This window comes from Periplaneta americana, chromosome 14 (assembly GCF_040183065.1).
Source record: "Periplaneta americana isolate PAMFEO1 chromosome 14, P.americana_PAMFEO1_priV1, whole genome shotgun sequence".
Lineage (NCBI taxonomy): Eukaryota > Metazoa > Arthropoda > Insecta > Blattodea > Blattidae > Periplaneta > Periplaneta americana.
Window position 1 is genome coordinate 158,027,014 of NC_091130.1, and position 17,649 is coordinate 158,044,662.

At 33.2% G+C, this 17,649-nt stretch overlaps 1 protein-coding gene across 1 annotated transcript in view; it reads left to right on the top strand.

Moving 5' to 3' along the window:
• LOC138713919 (dipeptidase 1-like) overlaps positions 1-17,649 on the top strand; it is a 1,227,883-nt gene that overhangs the window by 965,192 nt on the left and 245,042 nt on the right. The window contains exon 7 of the mRNA XM_069846458.1: positions 6,360-6,492. Within this exon, the coding sequence (XP_069702559.1) occupies positions 6,360-6,492 (133 nt within the window). The remainder of the gene's footprint in view (positions 1-6,359; positions 6,493-17,649) is intronic.

Consider the following 17,649-nt stretch of genomic DNA (forward strand, 5'->3'; position numbering starts at 1 on the left):
ACTCCACAGGTGTGGATTCTGATGTTGAGACGTCATTTTTAAACTTCCTGCGTTATGGATTTTTAAATTACTCACCCACTTTTATTGTTGTTTCCGGTACCGGTAAATTAAATTTTAAAAAATTCTTTAAAATATCCTTTGATATGTGTGGAATGCATTGCATAACATTTTGTGGGTATTTGTGCCCTTTTCGGATGTTGAGACGTCATTTTTAAACTTCCTGCGCTATAGATTTTTAAATCACACGCCTCCTTTTATCGGTTTCCAGTAACTTCATTTTTTTGCTACATAGCCAGAAAAAAATGGATATAATTTCTGAACTATTAAAGATACATGAATGAAATTTAGAACACACATTCTTTAGACTTTTAGGAAACTTTTCTCTGTAACAGAATTTTGTTAATTGATTTCATTTTAAAACTACGTCCGTTTGTTTACAAGAAAGGAAATCAGAAAATTGTTATTAAATTTTAATTGTTTGTTTTACAAACGTAGGGACTAATACCAAAATTCTGTTACAGACAGTTTGCTTTTGCAAATACATTGCAAAAACCTGTTTGAATCTATCTTTAAAAACGGTTTAGATATATCGGTTTTAGTACAGTCCTGCATTGGGTATATATTTTTTTTTTCAAATTTGGGCCCCCAAATATATATATATATATTTTTTTTTTCAAAATATTTTTATTTGGTTGAGTTGCCACAGCTATGAGCTCTCTACATACAAAAAAAAATAATATTTTACACCAAGTAGGAAAAAGTTGTAAAAAATACCATCCTCTCCCATTAATTGCATTTTACGTTTTGCTCCTTCACCTCCCCTAAAACCACACTTTAAAATATTTCAAACGACACATCCATTGAAACAGTTTTCAATTGTTTATACATCTCATTCATTTTTTTACATCTTTTGTTTTCTATCGTCGCCTTGCAATCTTGATTATCGTTATTGTCAATTGGTTGTAAGATCAGTTTATTTTGGGTAATTTGGATATAGTCCGTAAAAAAAGACTGACAACCTAGACTGTCCTATGTTTGCTCTGGTAATCGTTTGTTCGGCATTCTATGGGGAATTTTGTGGTATGAAATCCTTTTACTTTCTTGTTCCCAATATATCTATTCTGTTTCTTTTTTCGTCGTAATATTTCTTATTTCTTTATTCCTGACACCTCTATAGATGTGTAAGCACTTAACATTTTCAGTTCCTACACTGTTTTCTTTCTTTAATCTTGCGATAGTGTCTACATTTCAGAGCGTATTACTCAATAGTGCATTTTAAGCTATTCTATAATTCTGATTTTTCTTATTTATAATTATTCTACCAGAATTCAGAGCAACAATAATCTCTCTTCTATTCCAAATGCGTTTGATAATTTCTTCACACCACACACCAAGTTTTGTGGTCGACATTATTTCATTATTTAGCTTGAGTTTCGTTTCATTATCTACTAGTGGCTTGTGCAGCAAATGCTGCAAACTAAGTTCATTAGACGTTCAAATAAACATTTTTCAGATTTATTTTCAATGAAGAATACCAGACATTCTGAAAGTTATTTGCTTCCATAATAATGAAACATACTCCCTCTGAATGTTTTTTATGCCAAATACTTTTTCTTCTCCCTATATACCTTCAGTTTTTTTTTTTTTTAACGCGAAAACGCAAGTAACAATGTCAGGACGATCAGTGGGTTTTTCATGTGGGAGTAAAGCAATAGCTATTTCAGGTCATTGTGGATTGTAGGTGAAAGTTAAAAAAAGTCAGGTTTGCTATGCTTTCGAACAATAGACATAGCATCTTGGTATAGCTGCTGCATGTAGAGCTTGAAATGTAGAGGGTAAAATCATTTTATCCTGCTAAGAGATCTTGCTGAAATGATCGGGAGACTACAAAATCTTGTCGGCCTCTTATTTTATCAGTAAGTAATACCTTTTGGTCTTTCCTTAGGAACTGTAATTTTTGCGCTCTCTCGAGCCAATACTGAAGAGAATGACGCATATAAGTATCTACACCACACCGCCATTAAGTATATGAAAAAAACCCAACCCCACTTGATTAATAACTATAAAAATATTTGATTTTTAATAACAGTATTATTATCTTACGTACGTTTTATAGCTTTCAGTAACATATACTATATATACTACATAGCTGCCACTCAGTAAATTATAGAAATCAAGATCTAATTTAAGATATCCTCTACATCTACGGTATAACCCTAAAACTTTTCACTGTCATATCATTAATATGTATAATTAATAAAAAAATAGTCACAGCATGGCATTAACTACAATGATATTTCATTTCTAATGGTAATAATTTCATCAAACTACCTCAAGTTCTGTAATTTTTAATATCCACTACATAGCTGTACTCAGAAAATTACACACCACAGAATCAGACCTGTAAATTAATTTTACAATCTTGAAATGTTTAATAACCAATTTAATTTGAGCTCTAAATATGTCAGCATTCTTGCAGATCATGGCCTTCGTGTAATATTGTTTACTATAGTGTGTGTTTTGTTTTATTCTGAAATGCAATTAGTGACGACTGATGGATTTTAGAAAATAGGAAAATTATGTTGAAAAATTGATATTTCACTGAAAACTACTATTTTTCTGAAAAACTTTTGGTCCCAAACTTCAAAATGAGGGGTCATTTATTAAAATCTGTTCAGCCGTTTTCCCGTAATTTCCATTACCAGTTTGTAGTGTTCGTCATGCGTATGGAATAAAAAAAAACATCAAGAATACAAAAGATTTCTCTGGAACATTTTTTTTTAATTTATTTGACAATTTTTGTACATTAGTACTATCAATTGTGCTTAAATAATTAACGTTACAATAATATGAGACTTGTGGAGAGGGTGACGTCCATTAACGTTCCTCAAAGCATCAACAAATCAGTGTGCCTTTTCCTCTTGAGGCGACGATCAGGCCGTGCAGGGGGCAGGTTCCGAGGAATCTGGTTGATTAAGTTGTTAGAATGTGTTGACAATGTTGCAAATAAGCGTGTGTAGGAAGAATGAATTACAGTCTCTATTTTGGCTAGGTCTAGATCTGAATGAAGTGTTTCATTTCTTACGTACCATGGTGCTCCAGTGATTATCCTTCTCTGGAACATAATTTGAATTATTTTGACTAGAATAAAGCAAGCTTATTTATAAAATATTACTGCACACGTTTGTGTAATGTACATTCCTTTTAAGGATTATGGTGAAGATTTACGTATCGCCACATTCTCCGTATGAATTAAATCGAAAACATGAGCACAAGCGAAAAGTTTCTGAGAAAAATCTGTACACAGCCCGTCAGTCAAATTGACAGACAGCGTATGAGAAACGACGTAACAGCGATGTTAAAACCTTCCTACCTTCGACACTTCAAACTAGACCTTCCTCCATGCCGAAATAAGCTTTCAGATTCAGCTTCAGAATTACTGCTGGAGGGCATCGTGCCAGAAGGACGTATCAACAAAACTGCAAGTTTACATTAGATAGAGTCATTTAAATTTGGAGTGATTTTTCTATCCTTGTCTATATAATGTACTTTTTTCTATTCTCTCTCATGTCCATCAAACGATTGTTTTCAAACATCAATAAACGCCATTAAAATATTTGAATAACGCAAAATGTGTTGTGATGGCCTTGATATAGACGCCCGTTTGAATCTTGAAATGGATACCGAAGTGTGCTTAAAGAAAGCGCAATGCTGTAATAGGCCTATGAGTTTCTAAAAAAAGGTTCATAAAATTATAAACAACATTTATAAATGTATAAGATATCTGACTACAATTTTCCGATCGGGTAGATCTAAGCGAACTTTTTAATTCCAGATAGTCGGAACCAAAGATATAACTAATCAACATATTTTGAAATACTTTCGCCAGTTCTCAATAGGTGACATTTTATTGATACGGGTAAAAAGTATTGGGAAAATTATGTTGCAGATTGAGTATAAATTATTCTAATAAATTGACGTCAGCAGTTTCCGGCTAAACCTACGTAGTATTTTACAGTCATTAAAGGGGGATGAAATTTTGAATTATATGATCCGGGTATATTTATGTACTGTTGGCAACATTGTTATCTTCGCCATATATTCTTAGAAGTGATAACTAAAGAATACACACTTACACGAACAAATTATTGACCGCTATAAATCAGCCGTGGCGAAAATGTGATCGTGCGCCGAGCCACTGTGTAACCTGCAACGTGCATAGCACCTATGGAGGGAGGCGGACACCCGAAGGGGAAGTGAAGCAACTGTCTGACTTATTAACGGATTTTCATTTTCCTTGCGTCAAGCACTTAAATATAATTTTATACAGTATAAGGCTACAAACTAATGTTTAGTACGTGTAACGAAGAAAGAAATGAACAATAAAACATAGGACGCATTATCACAACCTAAAATTAACTGTCTTCAGAATGTCTCTGCGACAGAGTTTCAAAATCAGGAATTATGTCACTTACTGCCAGTCGTAGTTGATCACGAAGGTATTTGTCTGTCAGTCGTGATCTAAATTTGGTTTTTACTATTTTAATTGTTGAAAATAATGTGTCACAAACATAAGTTGTAACGAACATGGCGTCAACAAAGCAAGCGAAAGAACGAATCTTCGGATATTAATTTTTTTGGAAATGATTTGAAAGTTCAACATTTGCCAAGTCCTTACATCTAGCTTTCATTTAACGTCACATTGTAAATTTGTGAGTTTAAATTGAAGATCTAACCGCATTATTCGTACATCTGCTGAAAAGGATCGAAATAATAATAATAATAATAATAATAATAATAATAATAATAATAATAGTAATAATAATAATAATAATAATAATAATAATACTAACCTTTTAATGCTTCATCAGTAACATGTAGTAACTTATAGTGCCCTGTTATGTTACACAACCGTTTTCCTCGTAATACTTGTGAACAAATCATACATTTAATATTCTCATCATATTGCCAGCAAAAAATGCGTCCTCCCATCCTACTTGAAACTTTCGTTTTTGTAGAGGTACATGGTTTCGAGAGAGACATTGCGACGATACGCCACTCGCAGGTCAGAGACAAATACAAACGGAACGGAGTTTGACTCCAGTGAGTGAGAGGGTGGGGGTTGGGGGAGTTATGATGCAAGAGAAATGCATAGCTATCATTACGAGCCACAATGTGCTCGTGAGTCGCATTTTCGCCACGGCTCCTATAAATTGATAGTCAAGTGTACGAAACTGAAGCACGAGTACAATAAAAGTGTGCAAAAAGTGTGATGTGTTTGCATGTTGTAATAGATATCTAATATGTTACTTACTTACGTACTCACTTATTTACTTACTTACGTACTTACTTATTTACTTACTTACGTACTTACTTATTTACTTACTTACTTACTTATTTACTTACTTATTTATTTACTTATTAACTTACGTACTTACTGACTTATTTACTTACTTATTTATTTACTTATTAACTTACGTACTTACTTACTTATTTACATACTTACTTTCGTACTTACTTATTTACTTACTTACTCACTTATTTACTTACTTATTTATTTACTTATTAACTTACGTACTTACTTATTTACTTACTTATTTATTTACTTATTAACTTACGTACTTACATGCTCTTTTATTTACTTACTTACTTATTTACTTACTTATTTACTTACTTATTTACTTATTTACTTACTTATTTACATACTCACTTATTTACTTATTTATTTACTTATTAACTTACGTACTTACTCACTTATTTACTTACTTATTTATTTACTTATTAACTTTCGTACTTACTTATTTACTTACTTACTTATCTACATACTTACTTACGTACTTACTTATTTACTTGCTTACTCACTTATTTACTTATTTATTTACTTATTAACTTACGTACTTACTTACTCACTTATTTACTTATTTATTTACTTATTAACTTACATACGTACTTACTAACTTATTTACATACGTACTTATTTACTTACTTACTTACTTATTTACTTACTTACTTACTTATTTACTTACTTATTTACTTACTTATTTACTTACTTACTTATTTACATACTTACTTATTTACTTACTTATTTACTTACTTATTTACTTACTTACTTACTTATTTACTTACTTACTTATTTACTTACTTATTTACTTACTTATTACTGCTTTTAAGGAAGCAGGAGGTTTTTATAAAAAAAATTCATGAAATCATAAACGACATTTTATAAATGTTTAAAATGTACCTCTAGAAAACATTGCTTGTTTGGACTGTAAACATCTGGGATTTAATAATCCGCTTGTTGGCATAGTGTTGACGAGGCACTGTTGTTAAACTACTTTGCACTCACCCTGTCGTTGCAGTTCTGGTCAGCGTACGTGCCGTGCGAGGCGCAGTACAAAGACGCCGTCCAGCTGACCCTGGAGCAGATCAACGTGATCCGACGCCTGGTGGACAGCTACGCCGCGCAACTCCAGTTCGTCACTTCCGCTCACGGTAGGCGATCCTTTTCACTTTACATCAGTAATTACTTCTTACCTTACCCACTTCAGAAATGAATATGTAACTTACAAATAGAGGGCATAAAGGTCTGATACTATTGTATGTGGAATTACTACATCATTTTTGAACCCCAAGTTAATGTCGTAAAATGCCCTCAAGGTATGTAGGCGGAGAGTAGCAAACCTACAAACAAAATTACATCATTTTTAATATCTCTGTGGAACAGAATTTTTAGACAGCTATTCGTTCGTGTTGCTATAGCGACAGTAGTACCGACTTCTCCACTTCTGTATTCCTCCTCATTATAATAGTGAAACTTAACTACAATAAAATCGAACGGTAGTAGAGTTACTTGTTAGAACATTCGACTCCAGTTCGAGAAATCCCCGGTTCAAACCCTGGTGTCCCCTCATTTTATAATAACATGTATTTCTTAACTGTTTTACATACTTACTTACTTACTTACTTACTTACTTACTTACTTACTTACTTACTTACTTACTGGCTTTTAAGGAACCCGCAGGTTCATTGCCGCCCTCACATAAGCCCGCCATTGGTCCCTATCCTGAGCAAGATTAATCCATTCTCTATCATCATATCCCACCTCCCTCAAATCCATTTTAATATTACCTTCCTATCTACGTATCGGCCTCCCCAAAGGTCTTTTTCCCTCCGACCTCCCAACTAACACTCTATATGCATTTCTGGATTCGCCCATACGTGCTACATGCCCTGCCCATCTCAAACGTCTGGATTTAATGTTCCTAATTATGTCAGGTGAAGAATACAATGCGTGCAGTTCTGTGTTGTGTAACTTTCTCCATTCTCCTGTAACTTCATCCCTCTTAGCCCTAAATATTTTCCTAAGCATCTTATTCTCAAACACCCTTAATCTCAAAGTGAGAGTCCAAGTTTCACAACCATACAGAACAACCGGTAATATAACTGTTTTATAAATTCTAACTTTCAGATTTTTTGACAGCAGACTGGATGATAAAAGCTTCTCAACCGAATAATAACAGGCATTTCCCATATTTATTCTGTGTTTAATTTCCTCCCGAGTGTCATTTATATTTGTCCTCACGCATTGTATTCTACTACTAAAAGATTCCGATGCTCACCGCTAGGAGCGCTGATTTACAGCACTGTTGTCATTACTTAAGCTTATTGAATGCCCTGGTAGATTGAAATGGTAGATTTTGAGAGAGGTACAGAATGGCAGGAAGGACAAATATCGGTTCGCTGATCATGGGAATATTGAGGCCGCGTTTAAATAAAGGAAATCGAAGCCCATATCCGTGCAAGTGGCCCGTTAAAAATGTCGCATTATGATATTTCGCTACAAGGAAGTTCATATGAATGAGGTACATGGACCGTGAAGTCATTGGGAGACGAAGAGAAAAGAAATTCATTCGTTCGAAAATCTTTTCACGACGGCGCCCCATCCCACGGACCGCCATATCACAATCCATCCCGTTATTAAGTAACTGCAGCCCATCTACTGAATGCAGTATTGACGTACGGAAGATGACTGTCATGTCTTTCTCTGAGCCTCTCCAAATAATTCTTTTGCTTGGAATGAAATTCAGAAGTGACATTTGAGAAAATTTTCACATTTGCGTTAGCGGCAGAGAACGAGAAAGTTCACCTTGTCGATAAATTATGCGTATCAATGTTTTCTGTTGAGGCGGTTAGAAGCAAAGAGGTTTGAGTGACATTTCTAAAAAAATGATTTAAGTGCATGCAGGGTAAACTAAAGCATACATTTCAGGGGTAAAGGGACGTATCTTTCAATCATATCGCATATTAAAATGTAAAATTAAAACTTTACGGAATTTACGAATGCTAGTAACTTTTAATCATATTTTATGGAAAGCAACATAAGTGCACTTACACCTCTTTTCTTCTTCCCACCTCAATTAAGAACGAAAGTGACGAATTCTTTATTTCCTGGCTCCACAGACACTCGTCCTTTACGCCTGTTATTTTTTTATAGTAGGACTGCCTATGTTTCGACTGCTTATTGATCGGTTGCGGTTAGTATCGTGTGACTTTGGGGTGGGAAACAATTGACAATCTCTGCAAACAGTTGAAAGTTCATATTAATAGTAATATGCGTTACAAGAGCGGTATGTTGAAGTTTTCATGTTCGAGGAAAAGATTGAAAAAGCGAAACATATTTGAGCTTTTTTAATTTCCGAGAATTGAAAGAAAACACACCGCTCATGTATCGTACATTATTTTGTGCGAAGATCGTTTATTACATACCTGAAAGAGGAATTTCTGATTAGTTGCAATGAAATCTCCATCTTGGTTTCTGTTCAATGACGGCAAATTTGCAAAACAAAAATATCTATCTTCAACATTATTGCTTTAAAATGTTTTCTGTGTTTACTATACTCCAGCAGGCCGCGATATACGTCTGTATTTTTTTCCCCCAGTCTATATTTTTTAATTTTATTAGGTTATTTTACGACGCTTTATCAACAGCTTAGGTTATTTAGCGTCTGAATGAGATGAAGGTGATAATGCCGGTGAAATGAGTCCGGGGTCCAACACCGAAAGTTACCCAGCATTTGCTCTTATTGGGTTGAGGGAAAACCCCGGAAAAAACCTCAACCAAGTAACTTGCCCCGACCGGGAATCGAACCCGGGCCACCTGGTTTCGCGGCTAGACGCTCTAACCGTTACTCCACAGGTGTGGACCCCCCAGTCTATAAATGCGAACTTAAAACAAACGGTAAGGTTATGTAATGATTAATTTTTCATTTTAATATTTTAACAATATTATTTCTATAACATATTGCAGTAATAACATCGGCAAGTTTGTTGATTTTTTCACGGCTTCCTTAATGTTACTTGCATCACGAATGCAGTAACTTTAGTGGAGTTGTAGAGTTTACTTAATTTTTGCAAATATTTAAAAACAATAATTAACATTGCAATTTAGGTGAAATTGCAGTGGTAAGTTTCCAATTTATAATTATTACTATATTGAACGTCTCTAAAAATAATATGTTAAAAGCCTAAAGCAGTAAAATCAATATGTCACTTAAGCGGTAAGAAGAGGGAAATTGTTATGTGTGTTAGGTTGGGAATACTGAATGTGCAAATGCCGGGTAATATTTTGGCGATCCTCGGACCTCATTTCATCTCACTACATCTCGCCAAAATGTAAAAAAATTGTACAACATTGTAAAAATTGTAGAAAATTACTAAATTGTAAAACTATAAAAATTTGTAAAAATTGTAATTGTAATATTGTAAAATGTTGGCATGTTCCACATCTTAAAGCTTCATTGCTCATGTAAGATCTATGGAATAAAATAAATGAATAGAATGAATAGAATAGAATAGACTTTCCGCGGATTGGTTTTGTGCGGAAACCAAGCAAATACGCAAGATCTCGCACAAAAATATTTTTCGGATGCTACCGTATAACAATCAATTTTAACACGCGTGCCTAGCGCTGAAACATCTATTTTCAGGAATGGCTGTCTAAAAATGTATGTGTAATATATTTCAATTACTTGAAAGTATAATATTTAAAAAAATCCACAACTTTTTTACGTAACACACTACACAGAGAACTATGAACTATGTAATATGTGTGGAGACAGCTAGCGATGTTTATGTATGCACACTACAGAGAGACATAAATTGCTGAACAGTGAAGCCATCTCTGTACAGATAATTAAAACATGAATTTTATTACGCCATACGGAAGACAGTTTGATCAATGACCTTGTATATAATAATATACAAGGTCTTTGGGTTTGATACGCGGTGAAAGGAATAAAGTTACATAAATTTGAACATCTGACTTTCTATTAATTGTTCCATTTCATTCACGTAATAAAAATGTTATAGGCTACAATTAGGTTAGGTTACCTGTGGGAGCGGGAAATACAGGTGGTGGAGTAGCTATGTTTAAAAAAAAAAAATCGCTAGTCGACCAATGTCAGCTGTGCCTTATTTCGAGCGTTATCCGTGCTAAAGGAAAGCATTTTCCATAGCTCGACAAACGCATTACATATTTCTCGCTGTAGTGTGTTACAGACCTTAGAGTCATAGTCTGATGCAGTTTTGTAAATCCTTCATCTCTTCTTTGGCCTCACACTACTTTTATATGAAATTCCATTTTCTGACATTCTTTCTACACATCCCCTTCAATTTTCCTTGTATCTGTTAATTTTTGGGCTCCTGTTTCTGTTACCCATTTAATTCTGCTCTAATATCTTCATTTCATATCCTGTCCCTCCTTGCCCAACCTTTAACTTCTCGTAAGAATCTCATTTCTCGAACTGCAGTTTTACATATATATTTATTTATTTATTTATTTACTTATTTATTTATTTATATCTATCTATCTATCTATCTATCTATCTATCTATCTATCTATCTATCTATCTATCTATCTATCTATCTATCTATCTATCTATCTATCTATCTATCTATCTATCTATCTATCTATCTATCTATCTATCTATCTATCTATCTATCTGTCTATCTATCTACCTACCTACCTACCTACCTACCAACCCTTTATTTATTTATTTATTTATTTATTTATTTATTTATTTATTTATTTATTTATTTATTTATTTATTTATTTATTTATTTATTTATTTATTTATTTTCATTTGCATATAAGAGTTTGTGGAGGGCCATAATGTTATAAAGTCTGAATCAAGTTTATTTTCATGCAATCCTGTATAGAGTTCTTCCTTTTTTTGTATAACCACATAGGTATTTCTTTGATACTCGTGGATCCTATGAGTAATTTCTTTACACTGTCCTTATGTTCTTTCGAACTCGAGATAGTTAAAATGTGTTACTGATTATAAAATTTGATTTCATAATACTGTTTTCAATCTGACAAATGTATTTCCTTTAAAAGCCATAATTTTAGTCTTATCGATAGAAATTCGAAAATAAATTTTATTCTTTGCCTATTTGTTGGAGTTTAAAAATTTATCTCTGGGTAATTTTCATTATTTTGGATGATCGCATTGCTATCTGCGTACTAACAACTTATTTCCTAGGTTGATCCCTGGGGATTCTTCACTTTTCCATTTTCATATCACACCATCAATACATTAAACAGCGTAGGTGGAAGGGTGTACCCCAGTCTTAAGCCTTCATTTATCTCTTGTATTTAATATTTTATCATTAATCCGTCCATTCTACCCAAAGGCAGGTCTTTCAGTCCAAATCCAGCATTCTCAAAATTTCTTCTATTTTTCCTCGCCCTTATTCTCCGCATACGATCCATATATGTTAAGGGTATCTGTGCGTGAACGACCACAAATATTATCAGCAAATGCAGGCTCTAAATTTCTAAAATTTTGTAAGAAAACGAACTCATAACTGGACAAAAATTACAAGGTACCACAACAAGACTTATTATAACTTAAATATCTTATAAAAGTATTTTAAAAAAGGTTACTAATACTATTTTTCAAACCAGTTTTATCAGAGTATGAAAAAAAAAATTCTGCAGTTACGTCATTTGGTAACCATGACATAGTTATGGTCTGACATCTTTAATACTTTTCCTGCATGTAATAAACACTTATTTGTGAAAAGTAGACTACTCTCAGACATGTAGAGTTGCTTATTTTAATACAATTAATTCTTTATTTGTCCTACATAAAATATATTAAAATTTACATAATGTTGTGTGACCTATTTTTTCTATTTTCAAAGAAATGGGCATTAATGTAGTCTACCTTTTACATAAATGCATGTTAAATCAGTGTACAAAATTTCAGAATTCTATCTCTGATGATTGTGGAGTTATGAAATATGTGTGAAAATTTCCAAATTTTGGAAAATTTAATTTAAAGTAAAAAGTGAATTCTAAAAAATATTATTAGTAACCTTTCTTATACTTTTATCAGATATTTAAGTTCTAATAAGTCTTGTAGTTGTATCTTGTAATTTTTTTCCAATTGTGAGTTCATTTCCTTATAAAATTTTAGAAATTTAGAGCCTGCATTTTCTGAAAATATTTGTGGTCGTTAACATACATATATCTTAATGTCGTCTATCATCTGACATCTTCTTCTGCCTCGACATTTCTCCCGTTCACCATTCCTCCCAGTGCATCCTTCAGTAGGCAATTTCTTCTCAGCCAGTGACCCAGCCAATTCCTTTTTCTCTTCCTGATCAGTTTCAGCATCATTCTTTCTTAGCCCACTTTTTCTAGCACAGCTTCGTTTCTTATTCTGTCTGTCTATTTCACACGCTCCATTCTTATCCATATCCACATTTCAAATGTTTCTAGCCGTTTCTCTTCACTTCGTCGTAATTTCTACATTTCTGCCCTATGGAAATCTATACTCCACGCAAAACACTTCACTAGTCTCTTCCTTATTTCTTTTTCCGAAGGTGCTCTTTTTTCTATTAAAAGCTTCCTTTGCCATTGCTATCCTCCTTTTGACTTCCTGGCAGCAGCTCATGTTACTGCTTATAGTACACCCCAAGTATTTGAAGCTGTCCACTTGCTTCATTTAGAATTCGAATTCCCTGGCAGAACCTTCAGTACTACCCGTTGTCGCCATCCCGGCTGCAGCGAGACTGAAACACTTGGTCACGTGCTGGGGTTCTGTAAGAAGGGAGAGCTACAACAGACACCATCGTGCCTGTACAGCAATTGCCAACCTGCTAAGAAACAGAGGATGGGAAGTACATGAGGAGATTCATTGTGTGTCTGAAGATGATTCTCATAGAAGAGTCGATATAATTGCCATCAATAGAAGAACCCAGAAAGCGATGGTCTTAGACCCTACGATTTGCTTTGAACGAGACACGAATCAAGCACTGCAGATAAATGATGACAAGCGAGCTAAATATGTACCTTGTCTTCCGTACCTCAGTGAAAAATATGGCATTTCGCTTTACAACTGGGATGTTACAGGCTTACTATTTGGAGCGAGGGGTTGTTTACCAAAATTTACATGTAATAACCTTAAATCCTTTCTAATTCCCTTTTATTTATTTTAGTATTTATTTATTTAACCTGGTATAGATAAGGCCGTCAGGCCTTCTCTGCCCCTCTACCAGGGGATTACAACTATAACATGAACAATAAAATTACAATTAATATTAAATTTACAATTACAATTACAATAAAAATTAAAGTACGACAAGATTACCTGATTAATGAAAGCTAGACATTTTATCATAGAAGTTAAGAACAAAGAATATTTTTGTATTTACTGAATTACAAATTAAACCTAGAATAACAAAATTCTATAGTAATGAAATTACCAGATATTGAAATATTTTGTGATAGATTAAGAGAACTATTTACAAGAAACCATGTCTGACCGAGTCTAAATTACTGACCAAGCGCCTAGTAAGTTTGCGTTTGAATTCAATTTCATTTCGACAGTCCCTGATGCTATAGGGAAGACCAGGTAACTTGATACCCTAAGGGTGAAACCTAACCATTTTTTCCCCATTACTACAAATGCTAGTGGATTATGGTGATTTTCTAGTTTGAAGGTTGAATTTTCTTTTGCCAACTTCGTTTCGAATTTCGATACGGACAAATACTATAAATGGTAGTGATTTTGTAACCGGTATGTTGGCAGCTGAGGCAAATATCGACAATATTTGCCGGTACTGGAGTTCCATGAAATTAAAATTGTACTAGATTTCTCAGCCGGTTACTGGAAGATAGTGAAATTCGAACTTATTAATAATTAATTAATATTAGTATTAATATTAATACATAATAGTTATGTTATGTGTTGCGTTGTGGTTATAATTCAAGAATAGTCAGATAAGTACGAATGAATATAATATACTTGGGCGTGATAATGCACGTGGGTAATGGATAGAAATATTATTTCAAATTTTAATGAATTTCTTTCGTGTTTAGATTTTTATTACTATGTCAAAAAAATGAAATAGTGTTGCAGTGACTCCTCCAAGGAAGAAAATGTGTGGCATTCAGAGTACGCTTCAGAAATCTGTAGTTCACGTGTATAATGAGTTGAAGAAAGAAGATAATGAAGAAGGAATTATGCTAACGGAGACAGCAATTACAACCAGAATAGGACAATTATTAGGAGTAAGTATTCTTAAGCATACATTTCAAAGTGGTATTCAGTTTTAGGAGTTTGCACTAATAATTTCATGATTGTGGGCAAACAAAACAAATTTTTAGGTTAGGCCTAATGTTTAATCAAGTCAGTGATTTTCATATTGCCAAACTAAATACATTTAAGATACTGTAATACTGCAGTAGGTGATAGCTTAAATACATTTACAAATTAGACGAACAAGTAATCAAACAGCACGAAAGTAAATTTCCAGTTTTCTCTTTTGGTATTAAATTAACCGTTCAGATCACAATTTACATGCCACATCGGCCGAAGAAAATACAAGTCATATTGTAATTATTAACTTGATATTGCAGCAAATATTACATGAATGTTGGCCTGTTATGGTGCTTAAAAATAATTCAGTTTTATATAATAACTATATAACATACTCTATAAAGCATAGGAGCGTTGACTCTGGCTGAATAATTTATTCATGACTGGTCTAAGTAATATTAAATATGGTGTTTCTTCAGAAAAGCTACCCCACCCAAAGTACTTGTTAAGATATAACACTCGAGAGGACGAGGACGCACTACTGGGAAACTAACCATTTCTCTTCGTCCTGGACCTCTCGCATGTTATATTGGTAATTAGTAACAAGTTTGAGGGAGGGACTACAACAATGCATTAGAATATACAGGTAAGTGTCAAAGGATTTTTGTGCTGAAAGTATTTGTGGCTGTGCACTAAAACCACGTGTTCATCACTATGTAAATATCACAGAAATCAATTAAACAAAATAAAATTATGCCTTCTTTGGTGTAGCTTTTCTGGAGAATTACCTAAATATTAGCCTACTTAAACCTATCGTAGACCCAACCTAACATGTTGATCATTTTCTATTCATATAGCTGTAAATGTTGGTATTATGCATGAATTTTATGATATAACAATTTTTAGAAGTATTATGTTATTGTTTGTTATTACAGCTTGGCTTAACTACAGCCACGAAAGTGATAAATTCACACAAGGGGACCCCACTCGTGACACCAGGAAAACATAGACTACGTAAACATCCAGTGACTGATGCTGATGATTTTACGAAAGATGCAATTGCGAGATTTATTTATGACAAGTTACATAAAGGTAGGGAAGTTACAGGAATTATTGTGTTGATTTATGCAATGTAATTCTGATATTAGTCATAGGCCTATGTATAAAAATATGGCATAATTTTCATTTACTGTTACAGGGAAGTACTAACAGCAGCAAAAGTTCTGGAACATATGAATGATGATTATGAAACATATTTATTTAGAGTATCCTTATCATCGGTGAAAAAAATTTTGAAAGAGATGAAATTTCTATGGAGCAAAGGGGATCCTTATACACATGTATGAGAAAGTGATGTTATTCGTTTTTAAGAGAATATATAAGAAATGTGGAGCGTGAGAACCCTAAACCCGTAGTATTCTTGGATGAGACTTGGATTTTTATGAATGGTAAATTTCAATGTATTGTGAGACATTGAGTGATTGAATTTTTTACTAACAAATAGATTAACACTTATGTGGAATATGAAATTGCAATTAATATAGGCTACTAGTAATGAATTCAGGTGGGAACAACATGTTTTGCAATTAATAGTTTCATATTATAACTAGAGGTTAGTTATAAAATTCTTGAACGGTTTTCCTGTCTTTAAAATTTTTGTGTCTCTTAGAGTGTCAATGTGAATTGCTTTTCTCTCTCTGTTTTTTTTAAGTATGATCACCCACTTATTCATGAAATAAACCAGGTGAAGTTTCCAGTGACATGAATGGTGTTATTCATAGACCAACAAATGAGGGTGGAAGATTAGATGCCGGAACGAAAGGTGGATTTATACTCGGTAAGTTATATTGATTTATATTTTACATAAATTTGGCAAGAGTAATTTTTTAAATCAGGGTACAAAAATATAAAAATTGGTGACTAAATAAAAACGTGGGAAAGCCTTTCACCAAAGAGGATCTCATGTCATGTCATGTTATGTTATGTTTTATTTTCTTTATTTAAATGCTGTGAATTCATGTGACGTAATTATATGCCCAGTTATAATTTTTATTGCAGGTGCTGATTTAATTTTTTCATGCAATTGAAAGAAAAGTCAGGACTACCATAGTGCTATGAATAGCCCTGTAGTTGAGAAGTGGGTGCAAACACAGTTGTTGACCTGAGAACATTAGGGCAATGCGTTATTGTCATGGATAGTGCTGCATATCATAGCAGACTTGTGAAAAATCAGCCAACAACAAAATGGAGGAAAGAACAGCTACTGGTGATTGCAACTGAATATAATAGATTTGTTGTACTAAATGATAAGAGTTGTACTAAATGATAAGAGTTGATGGTGTGAAATCACCTTTTGATATTACATTGCAATATTAATTTCCATACTTTACAGTCATTATTATTATTATTATTATTATTATTATTATTATTATTATTATTATTATTATTATCTTTACTACTACTACTACTACTACTACTACTACTACTACTACTACTTATAGATGCTACTTTTTTCTTTCAGGTGAAATTGAATCTACATAAGAATCCTAAAACAACAGAGCCTTGCCAATTACTTTCAGTTTTTTTTTCCCCTTTAATGTAATGAAGTTGTTGGTTGATTGATACCAAGTGTTCAGCAGTTGATGTCATTTGTTATCTTGCACTCCAATATTTAACCAGATGATTGAAAGCTGTGTAAAGTTAAACAGTCAAGACAATGATCCATATCTTCATTGAGATTTCAGAAATGGCATGGGGAGATTCTGAAATATCAGTTCTTTGTAAATATTTGAGACAATCATGGCCTGTGATAATATGAGTACTGCCACTGTAGATTTTCATAGAAGTTCAGTTATTAAATTAGGTGTATTATTTTTACTATGTATTGTACTATATTTTTGTTTCGCTTAATTGATGAATTATATATGCTGTAAATTGAATAGTAGACTGTAGGTCTATAGCTTAACTGATGAATTGTATGTGCTGTAAATTAAATAGTAGGCTGTATACCACAAGTGATGAATTGTTTATGCTTGTAATG